Source organism: Manis javanica, chromosome 4 (assembly GCF_040802235.1).
Source record: "Manis javanica isolate MJ-LG chromosome 4, MJ_LKY, whole genome shotgun sequence".
NCBI lineage: Eukaryota > Metazoa > Chordata > Mammalia > Pholidota > Manidae > Manis > Manis javanica.
This window is the reverse complement of record NC_133159.1, coordinates 63542283-63561279: the sequence shown is the minus strand read 5'-3', so window position 1 is coordinate 63561279 and position 18997 is coordinate 63542283. Positions and strand designations below refer to the sequence as shown.

At 37.3% G+C, this 18997-nt stretch overlaps 1 protein-coding gene across 6 annotated transcripts in view; it reads right to left on the bottom strand.

The window, feature by feature from the left end:
• Positions 1-18997, bottom strand: part of ST6GALNAC3 (ST6 N-acetylgalactosaminide alpha-2,6-sialyltransferase 3) — a 614818-nt gene that overhangs the window by 370973 nt on the left and 224848 nt on the right. For all 6 annotated transcript variants that reach the window (XM_073234153.1, XM_073234149.1, XM_073234151.1 and 3 more), the window contains exon 2: positions 18460-18654. In XM_073234153.1, coding sequence (XP_073090254.1) covers positions 18460-18654 — 195 coding nt within the window. The remainder of the gene's footprint in view (positions 1-18459; positions 18655-18997) is intronic.

Sequence of the window (18997 nt, the reverse complement as noted above, 5' to 3'; positions counted from 1 at the left end):
TCAGCTTTCTTGACCCTGTCTCAGACCAATTAGAGACACAGGGCAGGAGTCAGCTCCAAGCATTCCATGCCCCTCACAAGTGGCCAGGTCTGGTGCCATGAGCCTCCATGCAGCCAGGGCATGCCTGCACTACTTGCTGCCACTGTGTAACTCACTAATGCCACAAACCCTTGTGCCCTGCCACAGCACAATTCACCTCACATCTACCACCCCATCTACCCCTCTAACCAAGCAACCCCACCATTGTTGCAGGGCAGGCATAGGGCAGGCCCACTCACAGTGATCCCAGAAAAGTCACTACTTTCATCACAAACAGCCACCTGAGGCAAACTGCTGCCACAGAGGACAGAGATAGACCAGAAAGGCAGCCCCACCCATTTCCTAGCAGCAGCAACTGGGCTCCACTACAAGGGAGAAGCAGATACTGGAGAGGAAATAGGGCTGAGCTTCAGGGCTCCACAGGACACCTTGTTCATAAAGCTACTACTCTCTAAACCAGGAAGCAGAGCAGATCCATCTAATACAAAGGAAGAAACACAGAAATCCTGATAAAATGAGGAGGCAGAGGAATATGTTCCAAACAAAACTACAGGATAAAACACAAGAAAATCAGCTAAATGAAATGGATATCACCAATATTATTGATAAAGAATTTCAGAGTATCGTAAATATGCTCACTGATCTGCAGAAAAGTATTGAAGATCTCAGGGAGGACTTCAACAAAGAGAAGAGTTGAAAAAGAACCACCCAGAGCTGAAGAATACAGTAACTGAAATGAAACATACAATGGAGGGAATGAATAATAGATTGGTGCAAGTAGAGGAGAAAATCAAGGAGACAGAAATTAGAGAACAGGAACACAATGAAGCTGAGGAACAGAGAGAAAAAAGAATCTCTAGGAATGAAAGAATGCTAAGAGAGCTATGTGACAACTCTAAACAAAACAATATTCTCATAATAGGGGTACCAGAAGGAGAAGAGAGAAACAAGGGGATAGAAAATCTCTTTGAGGAAATAATTGTTGAAAACTTCCCCAATCTGGGGAAGGAAATAGACAATCAAGTCATGGAAGCACAGAGAGCACCTAACAAAGAACCCCAGGAAGACAGCACCAAGATATATAATTATTAACATGACAAAGATTAAGGATAAATAGATAGTATTGAAAGCAGCCAGAGAAAGGAAAAAGATTACTTATAAGGGAAAGCCCATCAGGCTATCAGCAAACTTCTGAGAAGAAACAGAGGCCAGAAAGGAGTAGCGTGAAATATTAATGTACTGAAACAGAAGGACCATGAACAAAGAATCTTCTACTCAGCAAGATTATCATTCAAATTTGAAGGAAAGATTAAACATTTCCCAGATAAACAAAGACTGAAGGACTTCATAACCATTAAATCCGCATTAAAGGATATGTTAAAGGGACTTCTGTAGATGGAACTGTTCTTAAGCCTAAATAGTTTTCATTAGTGAAAACAAAACCACAGTAAAGGTAGCAAAAAAATTACTTACTGAGGGAGTATGAAATTAAAACCAAATGAAAGTAGTAAAACTAACTATACACAAAATCAGTCAAGTGATAAGCAGAGATGCAGATTATTGTACCTAATAAAGTTTGGGGGAGGAAGAAAAAACAAAGAAGTTTTAGATTGTTTGAAATAGAGCATTCATCAACTTAACACAGACTATTATATAGTCAGGAAGCTACCCTTGAACCTTAGGGTAACAACAGGCCTAAACCTATAATAGATACACAGAAAATCAAAAAAGAGAAATCCAGTCACAACACTAAAGAAAATCACCAAAAAACAAAAGAGTGTAAGAGAAGAAAAAATGACAGAGAGGAACTATAGAAATGACCAGAAAACAATTAATAAATGATAATAATTATTAACTAATGGCATATTACCTTAAATGTAAATGGCCTGAATGTACCAATTAAAAGATATAGGGGGCATAATGGATAAAGGAACAAGACCCATCTATATACTGCTTACAAGAGACTCATTACAGACACAAAGATATTCACAGACTGAAAATGAAGGGATGGAAAAAAGATATTTCATGCAAACAAGAGGGAGAAAAATGCAGGAGTAGCAGTATTTACATTAGACAGAATAGATTTCAAAACAAAGTAACAAGAGATAAAGAAGAATATTACATGATGATAAAGAGGTAAGTTCCAACAAGAGGATATAACCATTATAAATATCTATACAATGAACATAGGGGTACCTAAACATGTAAAACAAATACTAACAGAATTAAAAGGGAAACAGATCACAACATGTTCATTGTAGGACACTTTACCATACCACTCACATCAACAGACAGATCAAAAAGACAGAAAATAAATAAGGAAACAGAGGCATTGAAAAATACAGTAGATCAGATGATCTTAACAGATATCTACAGAACTGTCCACCCAAAAACAACAGGATACACATTTTTCTCAAGTGTACATGGAATGTTCTCCAGACATATCACATACCAGGACACAAAAAGAGCCTCAATAAATTCAAAAAGATTAAAATTGTATTAAGCATCTTTTCAGACCACAGTGGTATGAAACTAGAAATAAATTACAAAAACAAAACAGCCTACAAACGCATAAAGGCTAAACAATATGCTTCCAGATAATCAATGAATCAATGAATGAATTAAAACAGAAACCAGGCAATACATGGAAACAAATGAAAAGAAAAATTCAACAGTCCAAAATTTGTGGGACACTGCAAAAGTGGTTCTGAGAGAATTACATAGCAATAGAGGCCTACCTCAGGAAACAATAACAATCCCAAATAAATAGTCAAACTCACAAGTAAGGAAACTAGAAAAAGAACAAATGAAGCCCAGTGAGGGTCATAATAAAGATCAGAGCAGAAATAAATAAAATAGAGAAGAACAAAACAATAGAAAAATATCAACAAAGCCAAGAGCTGGTTCTTTGAAAAAAAAAAACAGACAAATCCCTAGCTAGACTGTCAAGAAAAAAAGGGAGAGTGCACATATAAACAAAATCAGTACTGAAAAAGGAATAGTCACAACAAATATCAGAGAAATACCAAGAGTTATTAGAGAATTCTATGAAAAATTTTATGCCAATAAATTAGACAAACCAGAAAAAAAGGAAAGAATCCTAGAAAGATACAACCTTCCACAACTGACCCAGGAAGAAACAGAAAATTTAAATAGACAATTACCAGCAATGAAACTGAACTGCTAATCAAAAAACTCCCAAAAAACAAATTCCAGGACCAGACAGCTTCACAGATGAATTCTACCAAACATTTCAATAAGAGCTAATACCCCTCCTTCTTAAAGTATTCCAAAAAGCAGAGGAGGAGGGAATACTTCCAAATACATTCTATGAGGCCAGTATCATTTTAATACCAAAAAAAAACCCACAAAAAATGAAATTATAGTCCAATATCCCTGATGAACATAGATACAAAAATCCTTAACAGAACACTAGCAAACTAAATTAAAAAATACATCTCAAGGATTACCTATCATGACCAAGTGGGATTTATTACAAGGATACAAAGATGGTGTAATAATCATATTGAAATCATACATCACATTAACAAAAATGATAAAAACCACATGATCATCTCAAAAGATGCTGAAAAAGCATGTGACAAAATTCAACATCTATTCATTATAAAAACTCTCAACAAAATGAGTATAGAGGGTATGTACCTCAACATAAGAAAGGCCATATAGGACAAACCCACAGCTGACATGATACTCAATGGTCAACAGCTGAAAGCTTCCCGTCTAAGATCAGGAACAAGCCAAGGATGTCCACTCTCACCAGTTTTATTCAACATAATACTAGAGGTCCTAGCCACAGCAATCAGAAAGATTAAAAGGCATTCAAATTAGTAAGGAAGAAGTTAAACTGTTACCACTTGCAGATGGCATGATACTGGAAGCCCTAGAACTCCACCAAAAAACCATTAGAACTAATAACTGGATTCAGAAAAGTTGCAGGATACAAAATTAATATATAGAAATCTGTAATGTTTCTCTATACTAACAACAAACTAGCAGGAAGAGAAATCAGGAACAATTCCATTGACAACTGCATCAAAAAGAATAAAATACATAGGAATAAACCTAACCAAAGACCTATACTCTGAAAACTTTAAGACATTGATAAGAGGAATTAAAGAAGACACTGATAAGGGGCAATCTATTCTGTGCTCATGTATAGGAAAAATTAATATTGTCAAAATAGCCATCCTGCCCAAAGCAACTAACAGATTCAGTGCTATCCCTATTAAATTACCAATGGCATTTTGCAATGAACTAGAACAAATAATCCCAAAATTCATATGAAACGACAAAAGACCCAAAACAACAGAAGCAATCCTGAGAAAGAAGAACAAAGCTGGTGGGATGATGCTCCCTGACTTCAAGCTCTACTACAAAGCTATAGAAATCAAAACAGTACGGTCCAGGCACAAGAACAGACATATAGATCAATGGAACAGAATAGAAAGCCCAGATATAAACCCACACATATATGGCCAATTAATATATGATAAAGGAGCCATGTGTATACTATGGGGGAAATGACAGCCTCTTCAACAATTGATGCTGGGAAAATTGGACAGCTACATGCAAGAGAATGGAACTTGATTACTGTCTAACTCCATACTCAAAAGTAAATGTGAAATGGAATCCAAGATCTGAACCTAAGTCATGAAACCATAAAACTGTAAGAAGAAAACACAGGCAAAAATCTCTTGAACATAAGCCTGAGCAACTTTTTTCCTGGATATATCTCCTCAGGCAAGGGAAACAAAATAAGAAATGAACAAGTGGGACTACATCAAACTAAAAAGCTTCTATACAGCAAAGGACACCATCAGCAGAACAAAAAGACAACCTACAGTATGGGAGAATATATTCACAAATGATTTATCTGATAAGGGGTTAACATCCAAAATATATAAAGAATTCACATGCCTCAACCTGGCAAAAACAAATAACCTGAATAAAAAATGGGTGGAGGACCTGAACAGACATTTTTACAAAAAAGAAAAACAAATGGCCAATAGGCACATGAAAAAATCCTCGAAATCCCTAATCATCAGGGAAATGCAAATCAAAACCACAATGAGATATCACCTCACACCAGTTAGAATGGCCACTATCCAAAGACAAGAAATAACAGGTCTTGGTGAGGATGCGGAGAAATGGGAACCCTCCTACTCTGTTCGTGGGAATGTAAATTGGTGCAGCCACTGTGGAAAGCAATATGGAGTCTCCTCAAAAACGAAAAATAGAAATACCATTTAATCCAGTAATTCCACTTCTGGGAATTTACCTGAAGAAAACAATCTGTGATTTGAAAAGATATATGCACCCCTATGTATATTGTGCACTATTTACAATAGCCTAGATATGGAAGCAACCTAAGTGTCCATCAATAGATGAATGGATAAAGAAGATGTGGTACATATACACAATGGAATATTATTCAGCCATAAAAAGCAAAAAGAAATTCTGCAACTTGCAACAACATGGATAAACCTAGAGGATATTATGTTCAGTGAAATAAGTCAGGCAGTATAAGACAAATACCATATGATTTCACTTATTTGTGGAATCTGAAAACAAAGCAAATCAAAATGAACAGAATAGCAGTAGACTCATAACCACTGAGAAGTAACTGGTGGTTACCATGTGTGAAGGGTTCGGGTGGTGGGGAGGGGGAGGGGGATAAAGACACAGAAACATTCTCAATCATAATAGAAGTTGGTCACAGCAATGGTAGTACAGCATGGAGAACATAGTCAATGGCTCTGTGACATCTTCCTATATTGACTGATGGTAATTACAGTAGTGTGGGTGAGGATTTAGTAAGATGGGTAACTTGAACCACTGTGTTTTGCACTTGTAATCAGTGTAAGAATGTAAATCAATGATACTTTAATTTAAAAAAATCAAAGAAATGTTGATCAGTGAACCAAAACAGTGAGCATAAAACTAGAGTTACAGAATAGTGTAATGATAAATGGTCAGCAATGTAAAAAATATACACTTTTATACACACCACCACAATTACAATTTAACATATATGTTTGCATATAGAGAAAAACTAAATAGAAAATGAAGTGTCACAGGACACTTAAATGGACCTACTTTTGTCTCAAGTGTTTAAGAAAAAACCAAAGACAAGACAAATATAACATAGGTTCACAGTACTTCCACATACTAAAAAAACTGGGGGCAAAATGACCCATTCAGGACATTTTGAAATTATCAAAGTGCTTCAGTTACTATTTGCCTATTTTGGGCATACATAAGAAATATGAAAGAAGCATTTTTTGAGGAAGGAAGTAGCCAAAAATCTTTCCATGGCACAGATGTGATTCTTCTCTATGTAAGTGTCAGTTATTATTACAAGAGGCATTATGGGGTGGTGAAGAGAGGGACTATGATGCCAGGGTACACATCTCAGCAACCCCACTTATAAACAACATAACTTTGGACAAGTTACTTAACCTTTCTCTGCCTCTGGAATGATAATAATGCCAACTGACTAGTCTATGAGGCTTAAATAAATTAGTATATATAAAGCGTTCAGAGCAGTGTCTGGCACATAGTAAGTACCATATGTGCTGGCTTATTATTCTCATCATCCTTTTATTGTTGTTATTGTTACCAGTTTCTGGTGACATGCTGAAAACATCATCCTGTGAGCTTTGGGAAAGAAAACTTAAAGACAGCTAAGTGCCCTCAATCCAATAAATATTATTGAATCTTTTAGAGTTATTGGCAAAACACAATAGTAAATGGAACCACCAAAAACAAAACATTTACTTTGTACCTTTCCTTCCTGGGAATTCCACTAATAATTTACATAGTCAGAAAGTGGGCTGCACACAACAGAAGAAACTGCTGTTGGACAGGAGTATAGCTATGAGGAATTTAAAAGCTCACACTGACTTCCACATGTGTTCTTGGAGGAATCTTTAAAGGACTCGTATTTCATAAGCTTTTTTAGGACAAGGCAGGAGTAATTTCTAGAACACTCACCTTTTCTCCCACAAGTACTTAATTGTATTCAGCATAAAATATGAAGACAATGATATATTCATGATATATTTGTCTTATACATCCTTCCCTATGGAACTGGACTAATATATATTGAAATATATATATTATTTTGAATCACCCGCTTCTGTGGTCTTCCCCATCTCAGTTAATGGCAATTCCAGGCTTCTAGATACATAGGTCAAAAACCTAAAGCCACTTTTTAAAGTAAACTTATTTTAGAGCAGTTTTAGATTGACAGAAAATTTGGGAAGACAATACAGTAAGTTCCCATATGCCAACATCGTTTCCCCCATGATCAAACTCTTACATTATTAGTATGATACATTTGTTATAGCTAAAGAACTAATATTGGTAAATTACAATTAACTAACATCTGTACTTCATTGACCTTCCCTTAGTGTTGACCTAAGGTCGTTTTTCTGTTCCAACCCATCCAGGATCCTACATCACAGTTAGTTGTCATGTCTCCTTAAGATCCTCTTGGCTATGGCACTTTCTCTGACTGACCTTGTTTTTTATGACCTTGACAGCTTTGAGGAGTACTGGTCAGGTTTTTTGTAGAATGTTCCTCAATTTGGATTCACCTGGTGTTTTTTTTCTTCATGATTAGACAGGGGTTATGTTCTTGGGAGAAGATCACAGAGGAAAAAAATTCCATATTCATCACATCATACCAAGGGTATATACTACCAACATGATTGATCACTATTGATGTCGACCTTATCACCTGGCTGAGGCAGTGTTTCCTCGATGTCTCACTGTAAAATTACTATTTTTTTCCTTTTCCATATTGTACTGTCTGGAAAAAGTCACAATAAGCATCCTACATTTAAAGAGTGGGAGAGTATTTACTTCTAAAAGTACTCCAAACAATATATTATCTAGACATTTTAAATTCTATTTATTTTTTTTGGAAGATGGAAACAGCTCTGGAGTGTTCCACAGATAGAAATTACATAAAACATAAAGTGGTTAATTCTAGTAATTTTTCTAGTAATAAATGCAAGAAGACGCTCATTGTAGAAAAACTGGAAAACATGTTTTGAAAAAGATCACCGAACATTTGCCACCCGGACATAGACTGCTACAGTTAATATTTGGAGGTATTTTCTCCAAACCTTTCTGTTTACATTTAAAGAGTTAAAACAATCCTCTACATACACTGCTCTCACTTATTAATATTTAGTTATGAAAAATTATGAAAAACTTGTTTGGGACTTTTAGATAAATTTTTTTTTTTTACAGTTCCAGAGCCCAGCATAAGGCCCAGCACACGGTGGATTCTGCATATGTAATCCATGGGCTTTCCGATGTGAACTGAGGACCCCTCCATGAAATCACTTAATGGGATTTGCCAACCACAGCAGTCTCAGTCTCTTCCTTTGCCCTCCCAGGACAACTAAAGTCACTGGCAGAGAATCACCATTTTAGGGCCTTGGAAAATTACTTTAGTAAAATAGTTTGCAGTCTCTAAGGTCTAAAGAAGATAATGGCATTTGAAGTGCTTAAGCACATAGGTCCACAGTCTCTTATCCCAAGTCATTTGCACCAGTACATTTTGGAATTCAGAATTTTTCAGTTAAGAAGAATAACAGGGCAAATGTGCAGTATATTATGGACCCTTACAAGTGGGTATAGAGAAACATGTTGAAATCAAACAGTAATACTTTTTAATAGTAAAGCCTGTGAATAATCACAATAAATAGACTTGTCTTTTATAATTTTTAATGGTGCATTTTAAGAATCGCTCGTGTTTGCATCCCAGAGGAGTTTTCATCCCTTTAGCTCCAGTTTATTGCTAGTTAGGGACTAAATTTTCGGTTGATTTCTCAGCTTGCAGGGTTCCTAGAAAATGCAAGTAGTAAAATTGAAACTTTAAGACCACTAGGCTCCAGGTATAACATTTTGAATTTCCAGAGATAATTTCTTGTTATGCAAAGACCAAAGATGTAAATAAGCTTCCTTGTCTGTTCTCTGTGCCAGTTTTCATGCTTTCTTTCCTAGCTTACCCTTTCACTAGCACAGAGCTTGTAAAGACCCAGCTTTAGGTCTGTTGGGGAGGGGAGTCTCACTCTCTCTCTTTGCTGGACCCAGGCCTCTTGCTGTATCCTGTAGAGTGGATATTACCCATCCCCTCAGTTATTGAAACTGATAAAACCCAGGAAACCACATCTTCAACTTGCATGTTTCTCTCTCTTTTCATTCCTTCTCAGTTTCTGGTGCCTGAAGATTCCCCTTCGATCTGGCAAGGTCAGCTGGGTATTTAATAATATATCCTGTATTATCCAGCATGTCCCAGTGACAGCAGGAGAGCTGTTGGGCTATCTATTGCCAGACCAAAGCTCTGAATTTCATTTTTCTTGTAAGTCAATAATCTATTAAATACTTAAAAATTTTCTCTTAGCCAGATAAGTCAATTGATCAGATATTCCATGTCCCAAGTTTTGCAGGATAACATTTGATATAGGAGCTATATAGTTACTTTGGAAATAAAAATTCTGTAATGAATATTTTTCTTTTGTAGGTAAGCTTTCGTCAGCCTACTCTGGAAAATGAGAAACCACAATTTGATGCCATCTGCTTAGTGACAAATTACCTCCAGACAAGGAGTACAATTAATTGTTTAATTGATATTACTTGAACGTTCACTATTCTTAATGGCAATGGAGTAAATTTGTTACACTGAAATATCAATGCACTCAAGGTGGTATTTTTCTGGGATATACATAACTGTGCCTAGCTCATTTTTTTCCTTAGTGAACCTCAACTTTTTCTTCAAAGTGGGGTTCATTGCTGATCCTCAGAACACTGGAACTGAACAAGCACTTGTTAAATACCTGGTGATTGACTAATACAGTTATATTAACTGACACTTGGTGAATGGTTTTTGTGCTAGTCACTCTGTCAGGCTATTAGCAGGAACTTGAAAAAAGCTGACTAGAAAGTTTTTCTATTGGGGCCCTAGTTCTCTTATCTTCTTTAACTCTCAAATCAGGGTGCTTTTTGATGGGTGCTCTATTCTGTTTTTCTTCGCTTGTCACAAATGAGATAATTTGATATCTGAATTTGTAATAGGTCTCTTTCAAGTGTGTTAACATGGCACTTGGCAAATGGGCATTTTTCTACCTAAGGTTCTATAATGAATAAATCACCCATACATCTTCTGGGGAACAAATTACCACATTGAAAACTATGATAATAATGGATCTTTCATCAAAACAGATGTGATTTGTAAACTGAATCAATCTATTTTGACTGATGCCTCATAGCTATAGGGAAGATTTCATCTGAATAATTACAATAAGACCACATGATTTATCAATTGAGTAAGACTAGAAATTCAGTAAGTAATCAGTCTTGTCCAGCCATTTTCTGGCTTGACGACCTTGGAAACTGTGGCCATCACTTTTCTCTCTCAAAAGAATAAACTAGTTTCCTAAACATACATCCCTGAGCAAGAAGATATATGGCAGATCTCTCTGTGGACCTGAGCCAACTGATGGATTGATGGGAGTATTTTCTTATGCTTGGCCACCCCACAGGTTTGAAGTATGGATCTGAAAAGATAACCTCTCATCCTCCAAGCAGCAACTTGTTAAAAGATAAGTTTCAACAAGTTTGGTTTTTGTTGTTGTAAAATAACTATAATGTATAATGTATGCATCAGCTAAGACTCTTTTGTTAGCAAGTGACCAAAGCATAGTTCAAACCAGCAGACATGAAAAAGAGGGATTTATTGACTTATATGCCCAAACCATGTGGAGGGTAGACTGGCTTCAAGAATGGCTGGCGTCAGTGCTAGAGAGTCCAAGCCCTCACTTTAGCTCTCTGCAACTGCTTTCTGCTTCTCTCAGTGTCATGGTCCCTTTCTTCCAGGAAACAGCCACCTGACACCCAGAGCATCATATCTCAGTAACTCTACCACCAAAGCAAAAAGGGACTTTCCCACAGCATTACATTTTCCCACAGAAAAACAATAAAATCTGGGAAGAGTTCAGAATGGCTCATGTTGGGTCATGTGTCTACCTCTTGACCAATCACTTGAATGGCCAATCACCAGCCTGGATTTCATGCTCACTGATGTCATCAGAAGGGAAGGGATTGTTTCTATGATAAAGGGGCAGTGAAGAGTAGACAAGTACGAGAGGCACTATATATATGATACTGTACTATATTATGCACTATATACTATACATAACATATGTAACTAAACATATTTTATATATTAACCATATTATATAATATACTATTATGTAAATAGTCTATGTGTGTTTGTGTTTAAAAGAGTGTAAATTGTTTCATGAGCATGTATGTATACCTTGCATGTATGTATGTATACATTTTCTGTAATTTATATATATTGGTTTATTAATATGGATGGATGTATATATTGTATGTATTACTATGTTGTAAGTATGAGTGTGTTTTTCCCCTTTTCAGGGATCCCATGCATATTCCTACATCATCATCACCCAGTGAATGCATATTCTATCCTCTAAGCCCTACAGTAAGTTGCATTCCAGGCGGATTGGCCTACTTGTTGCCTGTACATTTGTCTGATTTCCTTCTCTGGAAAGTTAGAGGATCATGCAGATCTATGTCAGTGCCTCAGGGACCCCCTGGGCATGGGGTGAGTCATGCCCATGTCAGACGTACACAGAGGGAAGCATATTAGGAGTGACCCCATAGATAGTTTTGGGGGCAGCAGGGCAAGGTAAGCACACTTCAGACTGGGTAACCAGCCAAAGAAATGAGCCAAGAGATTAGAACTAAGAGTAATGGGACCAGGGAGAGGTAAGGAATCAATCAATGGAGTTGGAGGCAGGGGTAATTAGCAGCGTAGACATTAGAAGTTTATTATGACTTTCAGGTTAGCACCCTTGTCATACTGGGAAGTGGTAGGAATTGAAAGAAAATGGACAGTTTTCTAAACTTCTGCTTTTTCCCCCAACTCTATTTTCTCTTCTCTCTCCAGTCCATCCAAACCTTTCTCCTACCCATCCCTCTCCACAAAAGCTTTCTGGAATTATTCCAACCCACAGTGATGTCTCTCCCTCTCAATTTGTACTCAAGCACAGATTGCCTTGAAATATGGCCATTGTTTGGGACATGCTATTTCACAATCAGACTGAGAAACATAATCTCTTCTCCACTCAATAAATACATGCCCTCATGCTTAGGAAAAAGATAAATTATCTTAAAAATAATGAATCCAGTGTGCACATGCCAAATAAGCAATCCTTATTATATGGTAATTTTGTTGTTTCCTTTCCTGTAACAGTGTAATAGTTGAAATTTCTTTTGCTTTACTGTGATATAAACGTGAACATTCAGAATTTAATTAACAATTAAATTGATCAGTTTTAAACTTCTGGGACATGCATTTGCATATGATTGCTCTCAATATACTTATATAAAATCCTAAGCATAGATCCCCAAATATAGAAAATGCATCCATGTCAGCTTTACTTACATGTGTACATTTATTTGAATGTGTGCAGTGTGAGCATTCATTGCCAAGAATGTCAGCTCTGTTCCTTAATTGTTGCTATAACCACAACTCGGGAAATTCTATCGCAACATCAATATGTTATGCACATCTTTAATTAGGCTAGCGTGGCCTGTCTGTCACAGTAACTGATCCTAAGTATTCTTATTTAGTCTACTTCAGGCTTTAAAATGTTCTTATTCTTTAAAGAGGCGTATTTCGGCCTCATTAAATAATTTAACAAGTCAATATGCATCCTTCTTGATTGCTACCTTCTGGAAATCCTGTGCTTTTTCCCATAGCACATCTTTAGGCACCCTCTGAAAGGGTCCTCTACCCAAATATCAGAAATGCTCTGCAGCTCCAGCATGTTACAGTTCTCTTATCAGACATCTGTCTGAAAGAGACATCTGTCACCTCCACTGACCACGAGGAAGATCTAGCTGTGGCATCCTATTGATCACCAGAGCTTGATTCTCTTATCTAGTAGTTAATGCAAATAAGTTGCAGGTTGCTTGCTCTAAGCAATGTCCTCCCACCGGGTCACCCAACAAAAAAGACAACACAGTGACTGATTTCATTGCCTAGAAACTACATACAGAATCTAGCCCGGAGTTCATTTCTTTCTCTTTCCTCAAAAGCTGCCATGATTTCAACAGAGAGAAACAGTGATTACTTTGAACCAAGCCCTGCAGTACCTCAGTCTTATACACCTTTTTTATCTGCCACAATTAATTAATTTAAAATGAATCATTAAAATTTGCATTAGGAGAAAGCAAAATTCAAAGGATATCCCCAAGCATAGGTATAGTTTTTTTGACAGATGTATGGGTGTCAAATGCTTTTTACTATATCCATGGTCAAATGTTAACACAGTAACTCTGTTATAGCAGAGCTGTTGGTGGAGTCCCCCAAATTCGACCTGTTAGGATGGGGGGTTGCATTACCAACACAGTAATGACATGAGAGGGGAAGTCTGAGCAGCTAGCTGTTCATGGGTCAGGAATTAAAGTGGGGGTGGAGCACGGGGAAGTATAGGGCTACTGCAAAATCTCAATCTCTCCTTGTCCGTGCTTCAGTTTGACACCACCTCACGGTTGTTGTAGGCTCAAACCTGAATGCTGATGAGCAGTCTGGGGTTCTGTGGCCAACAGGAGTTTGCACAGCTTCAAACTCCCAGTTAGTGATTCACTTTGCTTCTCTTCTTCTCAAGACTTCCTGCTCCCAAAGGCAAGAACCAGAAGGGAGGTGGGGAAAGGACGGAGCCCTTCAACAACTGTGCTATATTTAGATTGTAATTATTATGGTGGGAGGGGTATTTAAAGTCTTTCAGTTTAACTCCTCTAGAATAGTTCTCATCATTTTCACAACATGTTCCTTTTTATGAGTCTGAACCAGGAAGAAATTACTCCAACAATTTGCAATAAAATCAAGTCCACCTGTACCCTTCCTGCATTCCTCAGGGTTACAAATAAGTGGAAGTATAGACAGTCTCATGCATCTGAGGCAGTTACAAATATTCAGATTTTATTATAAATAAAATACTGGTTTTTTAACATAAAAAATGCCAAGTGTTGCATTTTCTTTACCACCCTGGAGCAAGACTGTAGAGTTAAGGCACACAGCTAAAGTGAAGGCACATTTAAAAGGGCCACAGTTGGAATTAAAAGGGAAAGTCCCAGGAACAGCTGTGTTAAGTTTGTGACAGCGTTCTGCAGCAGCCACCCGGTCAGTTTTATTACATGAAATACAGGTAACTAGAACTTCTCCTTCTTGTACTTCTCTTGGGAACAGATCATTCAAAAATTAAGTGAACTGATAAAATGAGTTTGAGCATGAACTGGGTATAGTTTGTAAATTATCAATTATTGCAATTTGTTATATAGTAATTATTATATTTATAATGAGTAAATTATTATAATTAATGAGGCCTCCAGGAGAGACCACCTCAGATGCATGAGACTGCCTATACTTCCACTTATTCCAAGCCAAAGGAACCAGAACTCCTCTCATTTTCAAAGATAACCAGAGAACCAGATTTTACCCCCAAGCAACCCAGCTCTCCAGTGTCCACTACATCTTCAACCTAATTCTGCCCTTCCCACATCCCCCACCTCTCCTTCTGTTTTAGACAGTAGCGGAAAGACACTTTTTCTTGGAAATGTTTCTGCCCGTAAAATCTTTGTTTAGTGCAATGTCTGGCCAAGCTGAAGCACTGGGCCATAAAACTATCATCAACAAGGATCATGTCTGCATATGTTCCAGGTCTGGAAATCACTGCTGGCATGTCTACATGTTAAAAAAAAATTTTTGGAAGCCTGGTTGTTCCTAGAAAGTATGTGCTCTCTTCTGAGAAACTTCTGAGAAAACTTCAAGGACTAAGATCTTAAAATAAATAGATCAGCTTGGTAACCACTTGTCTCAGCTCAGCCATGGCTACTGACACTTCTCCAGATTAGGAGAGAGTGAACAGGAACATAGGAGTGGGTGGCTACCTCTGAAGTGATATCTGAGGATCACTACTGAAACTATTTGCCCAAAACATCAAATCCACTACCTATCATTTTAGCTCTATTACTTTGGCTCTTGAAGACTTTTCCTTCCCAAGTCTTATTTAATGCAACCATCTCTGGGAAAGAGCACATTTGAAACCATTATCTGGTGAGGACCAAATCACAGAGCATTTCAGAGTAAAACTGGAGCATAGTCATGGGGGTGGGAATGGGATGGGACTGTGAGAGGGAAAGATGAAATCAGTGAGAAGGGAGATAGAGCACCACTAATTCTGCTTTCTTCCTAATTTAGCCTACAACTGTTTGAGTTTGGAGAAAAATATTATTTTCTTTGAGTGTAACATTGTTTTTCAAATTCCATGCAAAATTTTCTGCTCATCCCCAGTGCTCATGCTACAGTATATAGGGCCTCTCTTTCTATTACACATAGGTGAGAGAAATGTTACCTGTGTATCTGCTAGTGTTTGCATAAAATGAAATTGCCTATTTCAAATATTTCTACTTTGCTTTAGATAGCTTAATGCCCTATGGCTTCTTTTTAGTTATTTCTTGCTGTTAAATTAGGTGAAATGTTTTGTGTGACTCCTGGTCAATAACCACCCTATCTGCACTCTGAATACATGTTTCTTTCTTTTTTTAAATTACGAAATAGACACGGGGAAAAGGCATATAACATGAATGTACACTTAATAAATATTTAGAATACGAACGTCCATGTAACTTCCAACTGGATCAAGAGATAGGATACTGGTGCTATCCCAGAAACCCAATTGATCACAAACCACACTTTTCTCTTAGAGGGAACTGCTCTTCCCTTTCATTTGATGATAATTCCTTGCTCTTTTTTCCTTTTTTAGTTTTACGTCCTATGTATGTCTCTAAGCAACATCATTTAGTTTTGCCTCTTCCTGTGATATATAAATGGAATCCACTGTGTGTATTCTATTATTCTTGCATTTTTTTGATCAAAATTGTTCATGTCTAACTCATCCATGCTGTTTCACATAGCTGCAGTGTCTTCACTTTCATTGCTGTATGGTAGTCCAGCATATGTAGCACAATTTAATAGACTCTCCTACTAACAGATGTTTGGGTTGCTTCCAGGTTCTAGCTGTCACAAACAACACTGCCATACATGCCACCCATGCCGACCACAGCCTGCACGCAGTACCTCCAGTGAATATACATCGTGGATACACACTGATGATTAGAAATGCTGGAGAACAGGGTATGTGGATCGTTAACTTTACTCAATAATGGAAAGGTGGTTTTTCTGAAGTGTTTGTTCCACAATTTACACTCTCCCTACTAGTGCACAAGAGTTCCCTTTGTTCCATGTCCTCACCAACACCTTGTATTGTCAGATTCTTAGGTTTTTGCCAATCTGGTATTTAGTGTATAGTAATACCTCTCTGTGCTTTTATTTCCCTTCTCATTGTGGTTTTACTTGGCAAAGCCCTAATTTCTAAGGAGATTAGAGCTGTTTCATGTGTTTACTGACCTGAGTCCAGAGTCTTTAAAATTTAAATACAAAGTCTGGTACTCTGGACTTTGGTATTTAGGTATTACTCATACTAAACACTGTATTTCATAAGTGGTAAGTATAGGGGAAGCAAAAGAAACTCATTCATTGAGCACCAATTTGGAGTTGTTACTCATGCGTTTTGTCCTCTTTAATCCTCATAATCTTTTGCCACTCGATGTTTTTATCCCCATTTTATAAGTGTCAGAACTGGCACTCAAACCATGCCTCTGTGCCTCTAAAGCCTAACTCTTTCCAGCAATCATGCTTCCTCCTAAGAGATAATCTCTGCAGGAACAAAATAATGATCAATATCTTTTGAAAAAGTCATTTTATTAAAAACTATGCCAAAAGAATTTCAAAGGTAGCCTGGTTACTGTGACTAATTAAATGACTGTATCTCCAGGTCAGTTTTTCCCTTAACATGCCAAAATCCAATCCATTGATGTTTCAACAAATGAAAGGGTCTTTGATATTTGGTGAGATTTCCCTCATGAGAATAATTCATGAGACACTTCCGTCACATGTTTTATTTTGTGTCTGTGACAGGCACTTGTGAAATGATTAACACAGGCCAGCAGAGTTATAGGATATTAAATGACAGCCAGAAATAAAAGTAAGAAGAGATGAGAGTGAGGAAAACCATTTCCTAAGAGGTACATTTTTATATAGGTAATCAATTTATTAGGAAACTCAACAAATTCAAGCAATGGCATTTTTAAAAAAACTAATTTAAAACCAATTAAAGGATAAACATCAAGCAAGGCTTCTAAGAATTTATATTAATGGTACCTTTTTCTTTTTAACTCTAAAGGTCTAATAAAAAGCCTGTAAATCCTGCAGATAGAGAAACAATTTTCTAAGACTCTAACCAGAAGCAATGACACAGGTATGATATTGCTACAAAAGAGGATGGGCCAAGCCAGCTTTCAACATCCCTCCATGGATGCTAAGCATAACTCTCAGGACATTCTGTGCATTACTCTTCTCTCTATTATCTTTACAAAATGAACTTTCAATGGGATCTGATCCCAAACTCCTCTCAATGACACAGACACACTGGTGACTTGTACCTTTGTAACCAACAACTTCAAACAGGCTAGGACTTTGCATCTGTGAATATTAACCTCACATTCATCCCACTCCATAGAGGTGACTAATGAAGACAATTTTATTAACCACTTCTATACACTTTACACATTTTGTGAGGTTCATTATTTTTACTTCCCTCCATGACACAAATCCTTGCTGCCAAAAGTGCTAGCACAGTGTGTGCTTTCTAGTTGTCAATATACCTCCATTCACTCTCTACCACCAATTGGCTACAAAGATTTAGAGGTTCAGTGATTATAGGATTTAAATGATTTTAACACCTGTAAATTTGGAAACTCTTTAAATCCCATTATCTCTGCAGCCACTGAGAATTTTAAATTCAGCTTGGCCTTTTCTAGCTCCAGGTCTAAGGATTACAGAATTTTAGAGAGTATAGATGCTTCTCTGCGGTTCTACAAAGAGCTATCCCCAACCAGTTGACCTCCAGGAAACAAAGACAGACAGTTTTCATGCTGATCAGAGTTTCTAAATGGAAAGATATGTATGTTATGCCACAAACCACCAGGAAAATAGGTAATTGCTTCCTCAACTCCCCAAGAAGCCAGTGAATCAGAAGATTTGGCATAGAAGAGGCAGCAGACTTTAGACACATGTCAATAAATGTCTAAGAATGAGAAACAGAAAATTTCAGGGACACAAAGAAGCTCTTTGGGGAAGAGAAAGTTCAGTGATTGGAAGACATCTTGCTCCTAATGAAAAGCTGTTACCATGGATACCTTTGAATCCTAGGTAACCCTCTGAGGTCTTACCTCTTGCGTCCTCACATTTATGTATCCATAGTGAGTTCGGAGGGGCCGCCTATATGTGTAGGAGAATGGTATCCATTTTGTACCAGGTTGTCCAAAGCAGTTTAGTAGCAGTGGGAAATTCACTTCATTTACAAGGCGCACAACCAGCAGGAAGAGGAATGCGGCTATGAAGCTCACTGCAATCACAGACTTTCTCTAGAAAACATTGAAAACAAGCAAAAAGAAGAATGAATGACTTTTAACCAAAATCAGTTACAGAGGAAGGTTCCTTTATTTCTCTCTTTTTCTTTCAAAGGGATCAAAGGGCTCTGTCATTTAGGATATTTCACTTGGAGACAAAATACTGATCCTTGGGTGACCAGGCTGCTTTCGTGTGCTCAGCGTCTGACAGTAAGGAGGGCAGCTGCCTTGGATTATCTTTGCATTTCATCCCTACCCTTCTTTACTTCCCTGTCTTCCTTGAACAACTCTTATTCAGTGTTCAAAACCCAGACAGACAGACATTTCTAACTATAGGAAATCCTTCCTAACTGCTCAG